General features: G+C 42.7%; 1 protein-coding gene across 1 annotated transcript; it reads left to right on the top strand.

Annotated features, from left to right (window-relative positions):
- The first annotated feature begins 1,682 nt into the window (after window positions 1-1,682).
- Window positions 1,683-10,528, top strand: LOC139387945 (ubiquitin-conjugating enzyme E2 D2). Its single transcript, XM_071134342.1, has 7 exons — window positions 1,683-2,116; window positions 6,959-7,022; window positions 7,321-7,352; window positions 7,441-7,518; window positions 7,728-7,833; window positions 8,977-9,070; window positions 9,166-10,528. Exons 1-7 carry the CDS (start codon window positions 2,093-2,095, stop codon window positions 9,209-9,211), a joined length of 444 nt encoding a protein of 147 aa, XP_070990443.1. The 5' UTR covers window positions 1,683-2,092; the 3' UTR covers window positions 9,212-10,528.
- Window positions 10,529-16,792: the final 6,264 nt, after the last annotated feature.

Below are 16,792 nucleotides of genomic sequence, written 5' to 3' on the forward strand. Positions count from 1 at the left end.
TCAGTCCAAAGTGTTCAATCTTGGTTTCATCAGACCAGAGAATCTTGTTTCTCATGATCTGAGTGTCTTTTAGGTGCCTTTTGGCAAACTACTAGCTAGTCATGTGCCTTTTACTGAGGAGTTTGATGGGCTCGTCGGAGGTCGTAGCGGGATTTCTTGTAAGTTTCTGGGTTAGTTTTCTTCAGTTCCCTTTGATGATTTTGTCCATTTTGTTCTCTAATGATTGTACGTTTGCCAGTAGAACAGAGGGTAGAGGTGGTTTATTTACTCTCTGACGTAGTCTCGTCAGGGAGCCCACTTGTTTGCCTCTCTTGCGCCGTCTCTTCCTCTTTCGAGTCCCGGGGAATAGGGCCTGGTTCGGAATGACCAGTCCGTCCACAGCTGACAACTCGTTGAAGTAGAAATCTTCATCCAAATCGAGGTTAGTGATCGCTGTTCTGATGTCCAGAAGCTGTTTTCGCTCATAGGAAATGCTGGCAGAAATATTCTGCACAAAAAAAGATAAGATCAGCTTTAAAAAAAACACAAAATAGCAGAATGGGTCAGGAGTCAGTAAGATGGAAGCTATCCACTGCAGCCCCACAACAGGTGCATTGAATGAATCTTCTCATTATATGAGCTGCCAGAGCTCAGCACTGTTCAGCAGCTGTGGTTCTGAAACCAGTGACCAGTCAGTTTATGGACATCACAGCGCTGTCCATGGTGCTGAATGTTTGCACATTCCCTGAGGCTAATTCGATTCACTGTGATTTCTATAATTTCAGTTACAAAAGACAAACAACTTGTTCTGCCAACTCAAAGATTTACCATCAATCTTTTTTAGCCGGCCAGGTACCCTATGGTGCGTGGAACCAGCTACCCCATGAAGCTAGGATAACAAAGACCCTGCCCATCTTCCGAAAACCTACCTTTTCGAACAGTATCTTAAATAATCTGCCTCCTTACCTCGACCCCCCCACCCTGAACCAGCAGTTGCACTTGCCCCTTTCTAGCTCTGACTCTACTGTTAGCAACTTTATTGAGGAAAATGTACTTTCTTTGCCTGTGATATGTGGTTGTCCCAACTTACTATTTTAAGATGAATGCACAAACTGTAAGTCGCTCTGGATAAGAGCGACAGCTAAATGACTAAAATGGAAATGCTATCATGAAGTCTACCCGTGTCTTGAATACCTGTCTATTGCATACACACGTTACAATTGACTATGGGTGCGTTCGTAAATTCACTCTGGAGTGCCAGAGAATGCTCAGAGTGTGCTCTGGGCGTTCGTAAATTCAGAGCGTTTCGTTCTCGGAGCGTTCAGAGTGTACACTGGACGCCCTGGCCAGGGAGTAAGGTTGGTCCAAGCGTTCTGACCTCACAATGTCAGTCAAGCGCCCAAGCTAACTGGCTAACGGTGGCTAGCTTACCAGACACCAATACGAGAACACCTCACTGACAATTTTCTCGCCCTAGAGGAGCTGGTTAGACTGTTTTCATGTTACCCAGAGCGTGACTGTAACTGTGCTGCTGGCAAAAATGCAATTACGGTTCTTTTTGCCGACGTTTACTGACACGGGTCATATTCAACAGGTGTTGTGCGTTCGTAAATTCATCAGTTATTTTGCGGTCTGGCACACTCAGACGAGAACGCTCTGAAATCCGAGTAGATAACCAGAGGGAATTTACGAACGCGCTTTTCATTACATGCAGCTATGGTAGACCACAGTGCAGCCTAAACTGTGGCCACACAGTATAGGTTGCTCTGAAACTTCGAGTTTTTATGATTTGCTTCAATTTGGATGCCTTCTTTATTCCCATGTGAGTCAGAAATTATGTCAATTGCATAGCTCTAACCTGTCTCACGGCTTCCAGCGGATGTAGCGTGGGCGGACGTTTGCAATGCATCACAGCTCTTCGGAGAAGTGATGCGGTGCCCAGTTCTCTCAGCTGCTAGTATGAGCCGTAGTGTATTTCAGTTTCGCTAGACTACTCCGCTACCCAGTCGTTGCAGTGTATTGTAGAAGAACAATTTAAAAACGTAGCTAGCAGTAAAATCTTAATTTCACATAGGTAAACCGAGGTTACATTGACAGCCGCACAAGCACAGCAATGGCCCTGAAAAGAATTCACAAGGTAAGGAAGTAACGTTAGCTTGCTTACCTACCTAGCTAGCAGGCTATCAAACGTTAATCGTTAGCCGCTTTTGGCCTTCTCTTTTTCGGCACGCTTTCGAACTACTGGTAGGCTACAGCAAGAAAACTTGCTAGCCCAAATTGCTTAGCTATTTCATACCACTTTCGTCGTCTGCCGCCTGGTCAGTGGCTACCAAAGCCATATATTGGTGATGGCTACTTGTGATCACTGATTAATTTGCTTTTGAATGCTAGCTAGCTGGCTAGTAGCCCAAGTAAAGTTAGCTCACACAGTTTAGCGGCATATGACAACATCGATAACTGGTGAATGTAGCTTGCTAACAAGCTAGTTAACTAGAAATGATTGTCTACTAGCTAAACTTGGTAGCTAGATAACAGTTAGCTAGATTAACACGCTAGTTAGATAAAAATAAAATGCAATTAACGGTAACGTTAGCTACTAGCCTCCTAACTAGCTAGTTACTGATACTGTATGTAGCTAACGTTAGGTAGGCAATATACTAATTAACGTTAGCTCGCTAGTTTGGCTGACTAGTTTTAATCCTAACTTGACAAGTGTAACGTTAGCTGACGTTAGTTTTCAGGGAAGTCCTCAGTCCGTCATAGGCCTGTTATTCCGCGTTCCTTGCTAGTATCGTTACTGTCCTACTTAGCTACTTCCTACTGTAGTAGTAGTAAACAGATGCACATTAGCTGGCATCGTTCACTTTAGTCCAAGGCAATTCACGTTTGGCATAATGTTAGCTAAATTCGTTACAAATCGGTAAGCGCAGACTTTGTTCTACCATTGTCTTCAGTATCAAAAGTAAATTATGCTCTGCTGTTTTCATCTGACACTGACTGATTAATGATCCATGAAAATGATTGATGTTGACAGATTGCTGAAGTATACTTATTTGAATTTAAAATAGAAAAAATATCCATCAATGTCATTCTGAATCCAGTACTTTTCCTGTGTTTCAATTTGGAGAATTCACTGACTTGCTGCAGAAACGATGCTCGCTCAGGTCTAACCTCAATGTTGTTGGTAGACCTTGAGTGACATTAGTTTAATCTTGAAAGATTTGTTGTCAGATGATGTAGGCCCGTTGCCCACTATTAGACCTCGGATTAATTATTTAATTAATAAGACAAGGTCTAAGGGCATTCCATAGCGTCTACATTCGAGAACTCATGGTCCAATGACTGTACCTGCTAACAGCACAGCCTGGTCTCATAGACTAGATGTAACATAGTAAAAGTAAATCAGAGACACTCAAATTTGTATGATACTTTTGTATATTTAGTGTATGTGGACACCCCTTCAAGTTAGTGGATTTGGCTATTTCAGCCACACCCATTGATGACGGGTGTATAAAATCGAGCACACAGACATGCAATCTCAATAGACAAACATTGGCAGTAGAATGGCCTTACTGAAGAGGTCAGTGACTTTTAAAGTGGCACCGTCATAGGATGCCACCTTTCCAACAAGTCTAGCTGCTCCGGTCAACTGTAAGTGCTGTTATTGTGAAGTGGAAATGTCTAGGAGCAACAAGGGCTCAGCCACGAAGTGATAGGCCACAAAAGCTCACAGAACAGGACCACCAAGTGCTGAAGAGCATAACAATAGTCTGTCCTCAGTTGCAACACTCACTTATGAGTTCCAAACTGCCTCTGGAAGCAACGTCAGCACAATAACTGTTTGTCGGGAGCTTCATGAAATGGGTTTCCATGGCCGAGCAGCCGCACACAAGCCTAAGATCACCATGCGCAATGCCAAGTGTCGGCTAGAGTGGTGTAAAGCTCGCAATTGGACTGGAGCAGTGGAAACCCGTTCACTGGAGTGATGAATCACTCTTCACCATCTAGCAGTCCGACTGACTAATCTGGGTTTGGCGGATGCCAGGAGAACGCTACTTGCCCCAATGCATATAGTGCCAAGTGTGGTGGAGGAGGAATAATGGTCTGGGGCTGTTTTTCATGGTTTGGGCCAGGCCGCTTAGCGCCAGTGAAGGGACATCTTAATGCTACAGCATACAATGATATTCTAGACGATTCTGTGCATCCAACTTTGTTGTAACATTTTGGGGAAGGCCCTTTCCTGTTTCAGCATGACAATGCCCCCGCGCACAAATCAAGGTCCATACAGAAATGGTTTGACAAAATCGTTGTGGAAGAACTTGACTGGCCTGCACAGAGCCCTGACCTCAACCCCATCAAATACCTTTGGGATTAATTGGAACTCCAACTGCGAGCCAGGCCTAATCGTCCAACGTTAGTGCCCGACCTCACTTATCCTCTTGTGGCTAAATGGAAGCAAGTCCACCCAGCAATGTTCCAACATCTAGTGGAAAGCCTTCCCAGAAGAGTGGGGTCTTTTATAGCAACAAATGTGGGGGACCAACTGCATATTAATGCCCATGATTTTGGAATGAGATGTTTGACGAGCAGGTGTTAACCTCTCTGGGATATGGGGGACGGTAGCGTCCCACCTTGCCAACAGCCAGTGAAAGTGCAGGGCGCCAAATTCAAAACAACAAAAATCTCAATTAAAAATCCTTAAGCATACAAGTATTTTACACCATTTTAAAGATACAATTCTTGTTAATCCAGCCACAGTGTCTGATTTCAAAAAGGCTTTACAGCGAAAGCACCACAATCAATTGTTAGGTCACCACCAAGTCACAGAAAAACACAGCCATTTTTCCAGCCAAAGAGAGGAGTCACAAAAAGCACAAATATAGAGAAAATTAATCACTAACCTTTGATAATCTTCATCAGATTACACTCATAGGACTTCATGTTACAATACATGTATGTTTTGTTCGCTAAAGTGCATATTTATATAAAAAAAACTAATTTTTCATTGGTGCGTTACGTTCAGTAGTTCTAAAACATGCGGTGATCCACATCAATTTACAGAAATACTCATCATAAATGTTGTGTCATACATGGAATTAGAGATATACTTCTCCTTAATGCAACCGCTGTGTCAGATTTTAAAAAAACTTTATGGAAAAAGCAAACCATTCAATAATCTGATTACAGCGTTCAGACAACAAAGCAGCCAAAATATTGTGTAGTCAACATTAGTCAGAAATAGCATTATAAATATTCACTTACCTTTGATGATCTTAATCAGAATGCACTCCCAGGAATCCCAGTTCCACAAATGTTTGATTTGTTCGATAAAGTTCATAATTTATGTCCAAATAGCTTCTTTTGTTAGGGCATTTGGAAAACAAATACAAACGCGCGATCAGGTCCAGCTGAACGTCTGACAAAAAGTTCAAAAGTTATATTAAAGGTCGTAGAAACATGTCAAACTAAGTATTGAATCAATCTTTAGGATGTTTTTATCAGAAATCTTCAATAATGTTCTTACCGGAGAATTCCATTCTGTAGAAAAGCAATGGAACGAGAGCTAACTCTCTCGTGACCGCGCGTCACGAGCCTGTGGCACTCCTCCAGACACCTGGCTCAATCCCCTCATTCTCTCCCCCCTTCATAGTAGAAGCCTCAAACAAAGTTCTAAAGACTGTTGACATCTAGTGGAAGCCTTAAGAAGTGCAATATGACCCATTTACACTGTATATTGGAATGGCAAAGAGTTGAAAAACTACAAACCTCAGATTTCCCACTTCCTGGTTGGATTTTTGTCAGGTTTTCGCCTGCCATATGAGTTCTGTTATACTCACAGACATCATTCAAACACTTTTAGATACTTGTGTTTTCTATCCAATAGTACTAATAATATGCATATATTAGCATTTGGGACAGAGTAGCAGGCGGTTTACTCTGGGCACCTTATTCATCCAAGCTACTCAATACTGTCCCCCTGTCACCAAGAAGTTAACATACTTTTGGTCTTGTAGTGTAAGTTTTGTTTGGTATGGTTACATAAGACAGATGGTTGTAGGGTGGTTGGTCGGATGAATGGGTGCACTACTTTTTGTTAGCTATTTTGCAACTACTTAGCGTGTTAGCTAACCATTTTAGATAACCTTTCCCCTAGCCCTTTTAGCTAACCCTTCCACCAAACTCCTAACCCCTAGCCTAGCTAAAGTTAGCCAGCTAGCTAGATAGAATTCGTAACATACCATACGTTTTGCAATTTCGTAACATTATACAGACTTTAATTCATAACATATCTTATTGAAATTGGTGATGGACGTCCACAATTATTATTATACCATACGAATTTATGTCCATACTAAATGGAGTGTATCGGATTTACGTATGGAATAATACGAAATGCACTGAGACCAGGTTGAGCAGCATCTGTCCCATGTCTGAAGCGACATCCATTATTGGCTTTTTGCATCGTAAACAAGGAACTATTAAATCTAGTTTAAATGATTTACCCCCCTCCTCCCCCCCCACACACACACCACCAAATCCACTACTTAGCGTGTGACGCTAGAACAAAACATTGAGATCCATATTAGATTTTGATTTTAGGGTATCTAAATGGGATTTCATTTTCTTTTCACTGCCCGGCGACGCAAACGGCGATTCTCCAATCAGAACCAATTTTTATGGATGTATCTTCAAACACGGGACAATTGCTGCTATCAGGTACAGTCATTGGACCATGAGTTATCTTCAATGTAGTCGCTATGGAATGGCCAAAGATACCTCATCTTATTAATTAATGAAATAATAAACTAATATTGGGATAGTCTAGGCCTACAAGCTTAGGTCTACTACTTCCAGCCCACATTCAGCATTAGAGACATGGTATGCAGTTTGGCTGAACTACTGAAACCACTGAAACAATACATAATGATAAAGTATTATACTTTTCTGAGGAAATTAAAGCTCTTGTCTTTGTCCCTAGGAGTTAAATGATTTGGCTCGTGACCCTCCAGCACAGTGCTCCGCAGGACCTGTTGGAGATGACAGTAAGTATCCTCAACCACACAACACCATCACCCGCAGTTTACGTTCACCATCCAAAGCACATCACTTACCACCCATTTCATTCAATATTCTTAATGGATTAAATCTTTGTTTATCATAGAATACAGGATTTGACTCCAAAAGAAAACTGTTGGCAATGAAATCTAGCCTGTAGATACAAGCCAATAAAGATGAATGACCAGTGTTCTTCTGCATCATGGCACGAAAATCTAATTCAAACAATGTACTTTATAAAGGTGCTTATAGTGTATTAAAAGTGTTTTCTCCTCTCTTACCTAGTGTTTCACTGGCAGGCTACCATAATGGGACCAGTAAGTATATCCTCCTGTCCTGTTGTTTGGTGGTTCACAGCTTTGCTCTGGGTCATGTAATAGTAACCATCTATTTTGCTTTTTACAGAATGACAGTCCGTATCAGGGTGGTGTGTTCTTCTTGACCATTCACTTCCCCACGGACTATCCCTTCAAACCACCAAAGGTAAGGGATGTGTCCTGGAACTCAGCTATACGTTAGAAAAGTGGTGACAGATTTATTTTAATGGAGCTATGAAGTAGACCTACATTGATGGGAAATAATAATTCACAACGGTTTGTTTTCAGTACATGAGATGTAACCGACAACCATTTCTGTCCCGTCAGTGTGCTAAAGGAGATGCTGTAAATGCAATACATTTGTGTCCTCTAAAGGTTGCATTCACCACAAGAATCTATCACCCAAACATCAACAGCAATGGCAGCATCTGCTTGGACATCCTGAGGTCGCAGTGGTCGCCAGCACTCACCATCTCCAAAGGTAATTCCGGAATGGGGCTCTTGGTTGATGTTTTGTATGTGGGCTAGATCACTTGTTATGGCTAGTTTTTAACCAGTATGGTTTTGAATTTTTAACTGCAGATTCTGGTAAGTACACTACATAACCAAACGTATGTGGATGCCTGCTCGTTGAACATCTCATTCCAAAATCATGGGCATTAATATGGAGTTGGCCCCCCCTTTACTGCAATAACACTCTTCTGGGAAGGCTTTACATTAGATGTTGGAACATTGCATCTGGGGACTTGCTTCCATTCAGCCATGAGCATTAGTGAGGTCGGTCACCAATGTTGGGCGATTAGGCCTGTCTCGCGATTGGCGTTCCAATTCATCCCCAATGTGTTTGATGGAGGTCAGGGCTCTGCAGGCCAGTCAAGTTCTTCCACACTGATCTCGACAAATAATTTCTGTATGGACCTCGCTTTGTGCACAGGGGTATTGTCCTGCTGAAACAGGAAAGGGTCTTCCCTAAACTGTTGCCACAAAGTTGGAAGCACTATGATTGATGCAGGTACCCAGATTCGTCCGTCAGACTGTCAGATGGTGAAGCATGATTCATCACTCCAGAGAATGCGTTTCCACTACCCCAGAGTCCAGTTCTTGTGCTGACGTTGCTTCCAGAGGCAGTTTGTAACCCGGTAGGTAGTGAGTGTTGTAATGGAGGACATGTTTGCCCTGCTAGAGCTGCCTCTGTCAACTGTAAGTGCTGTTATTGTGAAGTGGAAACTTCTAAGAGCAACAACGGCTCAGCTGTGAAGTGGTAGGCCACACAGAACAGGTCCGCCGAGTGCCGAAGTGCGTAAAAATCGCATGTCCTCGGTTACAACACTCCAAACTGCAGTGGAAGAGCTCAGTGACTTTCAACATGTCAGCGTGATAGGACGCCACCTTTCCAACAAGTCAGTTTGTCAAATTTAATTAGTGCAAATGTTTGTCTATGGAGATTGCATGTCTGTGTTCTCAATTTTATACACCAGTCAGCAACGGGTGTGACTGAGCCGATTCTATTCATTTTAAGGGGTGTCCACATACTTTTGTATATAAAGTGGTCGGAGATTTACATTGATTTTCACAGTAATTTGTCAGAACTGTGTTGACTCTGTTGTTGTCGGTCATCCTACAGTCCTCTTGTCCATCTGCTCACTTCTCTGTGACCCAAACCCAGACGATCCACTAGTGCCTGAGATCGCACGCATCTACAAGACAGACAGGGAAAAGTAGGTCTTACAGTTTCAACATTCCATTTTTTTTTTTGTACAACCTGTCTGCTACAAGGATAGTTATTTATTTATTTATTTTCCTGTCATTCCAGATACAACAGAATAGCCCGGGAATGGACCCAGAAATATGCTATGTAGTCTCAAGGCAATACAGTGGAAAATCTGCCTTTATATTCAAAGGCTTGGGGGAGCTTTGAATGAAAAGAGGAAAAAAGTATTGTTGGTTTCCTTTGGAGTGATTTCTTTGAGCCACACCCTCCCTCTCCCTACGCACTTGACCTCCTTCCCCCTGCCTCACCCCCTTCAACCTGTCCAGCTGCCATGATGTACATATTTGAGACAGCAAATTGTATACTCCACAATGTCCACCAGGACCCATGTAGGACCACTCTTATTTGATTCCAGGAAGCATTCCTTATCATTTTTATGAACCCAAGGTTTGCTTTTTCCAAGATTAAGGGATTTTATGTATGTGCTTTGTTTCTCTGGTTGTTTTTCTCCCTCTGTGCTTCCAGCTGTCCTGTGAGCGGATGGGAGGGGTGGGAAGAGAAGGGGCTTGGAGAATGTTTTTGTCTTCTATTTGGCTATAATAAGAAATAGCCTTCAATCTGTCAATCGTTCTGCAAACCTCGAGGGGACTTTCTCTGTTTGGCAATGGGATGCCCAGGATTCTGCCTCATAGCCCCTCCACAATGTGAATCACTCATTTAAGATCGTAGTTACCCATGGAACCCTCCACACTGTATGACGTGGGACAATAAAGTAATGAGACTGATATCTATATATCTACTGAATATTACATCCAAAATAACTTCTCCCTCACCCTAGTCAAATGAAATACTCTTGTGATGTTGATTTTGCTAAAGGAAAAAATAGTACCCTTTTAGATCGCCCTTTGCGCCTTCATCAAATTATTTTAGTTCTCTCAATTGTGGCAAGTCTTTGTCTTCTGGGTGATGGTCTGATTTTTAAAACGGCCAAAGTTAGTTTGGATCCAAGTTTGGCAGCTAAATTGGGTGGTACTAGTACACTGAAATGGTATTAATCTATCTGGATCTTCTATTTTTATCTACATTCTTTCTCTGGTTTCAAGTCCAGCCTGAAAGGACAACGATTTGGCATTAGTAATAAAGCATGTTGTTCGAAGGCAACGCCGAATGACAAGATCTAAAATCTAATATGATGAACTTAAAGTCTTACCTCAAGTGGGCTAAATGGAAGGAAATCAGTCTGATTGGGGTGTATTTTCATAAAATAGAACAGTGACCTCATTCTGTAATCACACTTTGTATATTTGAGCTGCCATCGTTGACATTGAAGCTCCAACTACTCCCTGTCTGGATCAGAACCCTGGATTTGAGTTCCAGACAAACAAACTTCTGTATATTTAATTACCTGAGAGCTCATTGAGCTTGTGTCTTAATTAAACTGTAATAAACATGATTATTAAAGTTATGAGTTATCACTGTTTTTATTTGCCATTGATGCGCAAATATGCGTGCTTTTGGTATTTATATGAAAGCTTTGTCATTTTGAAAATAAATTAGTATTTTGTACAATTTATTAGTTTTGCATGTGTCCTATTTATGTTAGGTATATTGCTGAGGTTTTGGTAGCAACAAGGACACTTGGTATGAATCAGCTGGAATAATAATACTATCACTTTGTCTCACCTATGTCCCTTTTACAGCGAACTACATTGAAGCTTAGGACTTCACCTGGCTGCTGTTCTTATTTCTGCCAACTCATTTCATTCATTATTACATTATTTGAAGCACAGTTACAGAACCTGCAACTACACTATCCTCGATTATTCTTATTTTTAACTTTATTTAACTAGGCAAGTCAGTTAATTAAGAACAAATTCTTATTTACAATGACGGCCTACCCTGGACAACGCTGGGCCAACTGCGCCGCCCTATGGGAGTCACAATCACGGCCAGATGTGATGCAGACTGAATTCGAACCAGGGACTATGATTTCCAGTCGTATATATTAGTGCTACGCTGCTCTGATAGTTCGCATTATGTCATATTTCAGAAACAACTGTCCTGACTTGTGAGAAAGACTACAACAACAAAGCTGGGCCAGATCAGCATAATATACATGGACCTATTCACCTGCCTCACCATGACACTAAATTATTTCGGGCAGCAAATTCGATTTCTCAATATTTTTGTGCCACTAGATGGGGCTCTATCATTGGGTTTGGCAAACATGTTTGTTTAATTTTTCATAATGTACTGAACTGCTTGTGCCATTCATGAGGGCCACAATCAGCTAGTCACTGGAATTTACAGGATTTGTGGAAGTATAAATTAGGTTAAATGTTATTAGATACCACAAACAGTCATTATATAGATATGACCTATAACCTATATGAACATATTATGGGTAGTTTGTGGCCTATTATCTTCCGAGTGCAGAGAATGAGCATGTGATTGGTTGCTGCCTGAACAGCAAATCCTTGTTTAACATCCCACCAGTGTTGACCACCAGCAGCTTGGAGTGATGAGGCTCAGGTATAGTCTACTCCACTGCATGTTTACATCCTATACTTTGTGGTGAAGAAATGTACCCATATCACCTACATTTTTTTTTCTTCATTCACTTCAGGGCCCAATCCCCTTCTCCAATGTCTGTGTCCTTGAATTCGGCAATGCTGAGGGGACTGATGAGCCAGGAGGAGGAGAGCAGCGTAGAGGGGAGGAAGGGAGATGTGGATCAGGGGTAGCTACAGAGACGGGCCAGCCAGATGAATAGGATGAGCCTCTTGACTAAGACAGGAGGTGTAAAATGGGAAAAACAATAGAGGTGAGGTAGTGATGTGGGGTTAGGCAGGTCAGAGGGGGAGTGGGAAAGGGGGACTGCACTGTTTGGAGAGCTTGCATAGCTTGCAACATTCCTCAGTGTCTGAGAAACCGGACGTTCATCTCTCTCTTTCTCCCTACACTCACTCCACTTTTAGGTTGTTTTTAGGGGCTCTCCTGTGGCGCTGGTCATGTGTGCAGCTGGAGGAGGCCGTGTAACACTAATCCCCCGGCCGGCTCAGGAAAGTACTCTGCCTCGCTTCGCACAGAGAGAAAACAACAAAGAGCTGAGTGTGGCTGCAGCCCCAGGGCTCAGTGCGCCCACCAGAACGTCTCCTGTCACAGCTTGCTGCTCCCTCCTACCCCTCTCTCTCACTCACTCACTTTATGTCCCCTCTCTCTCTGACTGACTCACCACCCACCACGTGAAAAAATGTCATTTTTTTAAACTTTGATGCCTAATATGTGTGTGAGAGAGAGTGCGAAAGATTGACTTCTGAGGGTCAAGAGCAGGAATGTAGACAAGCGTAGAGCGGACAGGAATGTGGTCAGTCTGGGCATTGTAAAAGGAAAAGCCCCGTGCTCTTCAGGATACCAAATTCAAGTGAGGACTGTAGTCTGCATGCTTTCAATCAATTTGAAATGAGTAGGCCTATGTGACCAATTGCAAGATTTGAGTTAAAATAGTGTCACAACACCACCTTTTGGTAACTTGGTAAATATGGACCACTTGCAGTGCAAACGCCAATGAGCTGTTCTTTTACATGTACACCCTACATCAGGCTGCCCCAACTGGCTGCCCCAACTGGCTGCCCGTGTGGTTTTATTTGGCTCCCAAGTTTTCTGAGCAAAAAAATAATAATTTTGTGTGGAATTTTCATTGTTGAACATAAGTCAGTAATAACATCAGGAAATTAGCTCCAAATTATTTTAATTAAATACATTTGTTCCCAAGTATTCCCACGCATAATAGAGAGTCCCTTGATCATATACAAATGTAAGCAAGGTTCAAAATGATTTTGTTTCAGTCAAACGTATCTGTTTGGGCTTCTTGCAGTCAATTTTCAGTCTACAAATGATTTGTAATTATGTGTCATCGTCCCCCCACAATCTGCTCCAGAAAAAATTGTCCAGAATCTAGTTGATGGTCCCTGCATTAGGTCCACACCACTATACACATGCCTCAGAGCTTGGAGTTGGTATGGCTGGTGGTTGGCATTATTAAAGTCATTTCCAAAGGCGCAAATGATGACGAGGGGGTTGGCATCTGCTTAATATGAGATAGGGTGAGACCAGGCATATTGCCAGAGCCATGCTAGACACCAGGGATTACGAAGCAATGTGTGTCCAATTTATGCACGTCGTGGGGGAATGGATGCGACCATTGTGCAATTACCTAGAACGGAAACCTTGCCTGCACGGCCACTCAATAAACAGAATCCTAGAGGTAAAAAACAAAATAATAATCTTAAAACCAAACATAAAAATCGTTATAAGAGATTATCATCCAAACAAACAAATGGAATGGAATGCAGATGACCTTTTATCACATTTTGCTATGGTATTTAAATCAATTATAAAGGTGCTACTGCTACCAACAGCCCACTCAAAACACCAACCTATACGGAGAGAATACGCGCTTGGCTGGGTTACAACAAATGGCATGTTGAGGTAAACAAACAGGGAGATAAGCAGTCACGAGAAACCAAAACCAAGCGACTCACAGGGCTACATGAGGTGGACATCCCAATGCCAAGGCCTACCTGTCGCATGCTCTTCATTAGTGATTTAGCCATTTAACATGAGTTGAATGGCGCTTAATAACCATTCCACTTTGGTTTCAAACACATTACTTAAGTCTATGTTTGGTGCGTCAATGGATGGCTCTTGGGTGTCCAAATAATTCCAATGTTTAAACATTATGCAATGCTTCAACATTGATGATAAAGTTGGTCATTTTAATAGGTCATGTCACGGGATGTCAATTACAAATAGCATTGACCAATTACATTATTTTTTATTTCTTTTTGAGGATGTGAACACAATTCACATAAATGCATTGCTCATTACGCATGAAGTTTCTCTTCGTACACTTCATAGTAAACGCAGCCTTGCTGCATTTGGTGACAGATAAAGGTTTACTATTCACTGTGTGTATATTTGTAAGCGGGTATTTTGTGTGCGGGAGAAGGGTTGGCTGGCGAGTACCAGTGTCAGAACAACCCCTCCCCTCTCCCTCTCTCGAGCTTCCGCGTTATTTTCCAGCTCGGAGCCTCCACCGCACAGCTCGATCGATTCGCATTGATTGTCCCTGACGAGCTGCTCCACTTTCTAGCCAATGTCAGCCCGTCTGCGATCGGGAAGGAGAGAAATGAAGGAAAATCTCTGCCGCCCTGGCGGTGTCATTTCCACACACTTCGGTTGGGCGCCTGCCAGCAGACAGGACATTCGAAAGAGGTGGAGTGGACTCATGGTTTGAGCGAGAAGAGGAGCCGAGCGCACCGGTCATGGGCGAAAACATAGCGAGTTGCAACTGAGCACCGCGTGGCCACTCCTACGTGCACGCACCGCAACGAGTGTGAAAAACAACCCATCGCTTAATTACGCTACATTGACCACTGTGTAATGTAAACCAGCATAAACCATCAGTGACATGTCACATGTACAATTGAACGTGTTATTGTCATAAATTAGAACATTAACATGGTAATGAAAGACAATAATATGTAAATGTATAATATAATTTATCATCTGTTCTGCCATTAAGACCATGAGTTATGTTTTTTGTTGTTGCAAATCAGTCTCCTTGCTCCTGAAGGGCAATTGCAATAGCGCATATTGTCATATTTTGGTGCAATTAAACACATTTCTGAATTAGGTGATAGCCCAGGCCTAGACTTTTTATTTAACTAGGCAAGTAAGTTAAGAACAAATTCTTATTTACAATGACGGCCTACACCGGCCAAACCCAGACGATGCTGGGCCATTTGTGCACCGTCCTATGGGACTCCCAATCACGTCCGGTTGTGATACAGCCTGGAATCAAACCAGGGTCTGTAGGGACGTCTCTTGCACTAAGATGCAGAGCCTTAGACCACTGTGCAACTCTGGAGCCCCCCAAAATGTACAATTTGCATAAATAGGCTACAGCTACTCTATATATAAAATAGTATGTGGACATCCCTTTAAATGAGTGGATTCTGCTATTTCAGCCACACTGTTGCTGACAGGTGTATACAATTGTGCACATAGCCATGCAATCTCCATAGACAAACACTGACAGTAGAATGGCCTTACTGAAGAACTCAGTGAATTTCAACGTGGCACCGTCATAAGATGCCACCTTTCCAACATGTCAGTTCATCAAATATTTGCCCTGCTTTAGCTCCCCTGGTGAAAGTGCTGTTATTGTGAAGTGGAAATGTCTAGTGGTGTAAAGCTGCCCGCCATTGGACTCTAGAGTAGAGGAAACACATTCTCTGGAGTACTGAATCACGCTTTACCATCTGGCAGTCCAATGGACAAATCTGGATTTGGCGGATGCCAGAAAAACGCTACCTGCCCCAATGCATAGTGCCAACTGCAAAGTTTGGTGGAGGAGGAATAATGATCTTGGGCTGTTTTTCATGATTCGGGTTAGGCCCCTTAGTTTCAGTGAATGTAAATCTTAACGCTACAGCATACAATGGTTGGCGCCCCCCCTTGGGTTGTGCCGTGGCAGAGATCTTTGTGGGCTATACTCGGCCTTGTCTCAGGATGGTAAGTTGGTGGTTGAAGATATCCCTCTAGTGGTGTGGGGGCTGTGCTTTGGCAAAGTGGGTGGGGTTATATCCTTCCTGTTTGGCCCTGTCCGGGGGTGTCCTCGGATGGGGCCACAGTGTCTCCTCACCCCTCCTGTCTCAGCCTCCAGTATTTATGCTGCAGTAGTTTATGTGTCGGGGGCTAGGGTCAGTTTGTTATATCTGGAATACTTCTGTCCTATTCGGTGTCCTGTGTGAATTTAAGCGTGCTCTCTCTAATTCTCTCTTTCTCTCTTTCTTTCTCTCTCTCGGAGGACCTGAGCCCTTAGGACCATGCCTCAGGACTACCTGACATGATGACTCCTTGCTGTCCCCAGTCCACCTGGCCGTGCTGCTGCTCCAGTTTCAACTGTTCTGCCTTATTATTATTTGACCATGCTGGTCATTTATGAACATTTTAACATCTTGGCCATGTTCTGTTATAATCTCCACCCGGCACAGCCAGAAAAGGACTGGCCACCCCACATAGCCTGGTTCCTCTCTAGGTTTCTTCCTAGGTTTTGGCCTTTCTAGGGAGTTTTTCCTAGCCACCGTGCTTCTACACCTGCATTGCTTGCTGTTTGGGGTTTTAGGCTGGGTTTCTGTACAGCACTTTGAGATATCAGCTGATGTACGAAGGGCTATATAAATACATTTGATTTTATTTGATTTACAATGTCATTCTGGAGGATTCTGTGCTTCCAACTTTGTGGCAACAATTTGGGGAAGGCCAAATTGAAACGCAGACTGTGAGCCAAGCCTAATCGCCCAACATCAGTGCCCAACCGCACTAATGCTCTTGTGGCTGAATGGAAGCAAGTACCCGCAGCAATGTTCCAGCATCTAGTGGAAAGCAGAAGAGTGGAGGCTGTTATAGCAGCAAAGGATGGACCAACTCCATAATAATGTCCATGATTTTGGAATGAGATCAAATCAAATCAAATGTTATTTGTCACATAAGGCAAATACAACAGATGTACAGCTTACAGTGAAATGCTTACTTACAAGCCCTCAACCAACAATGCAGTTTTAAGAAAATTACCTAAAAAAAGAAGAAGTAAGAAATGATTAAAGACCAACAGTAAAAGAACAATAGCAAGGCTATTTACAGGGGGTGCCGGTACAGAGTC

The sequence above is a fragment of the Oncorhynchus clarkii genome, chromosome 29 (genome assembly GCF_045791955.1).
Source record: "Oncorhynchus clarkii lewisi isolate Uvic-CL-2024 chromosome 29, UVic_Ocla_1.0, whole genome shotgun sequence".
Classification (NCBI taxonomy): domain Eukaryota; kingdom Metazoa; phylum Chordata; class Actinopteri; order Salmoniformes; family Salmonidae; genus Oncorhynchus; species Oncorhynchus clarkii.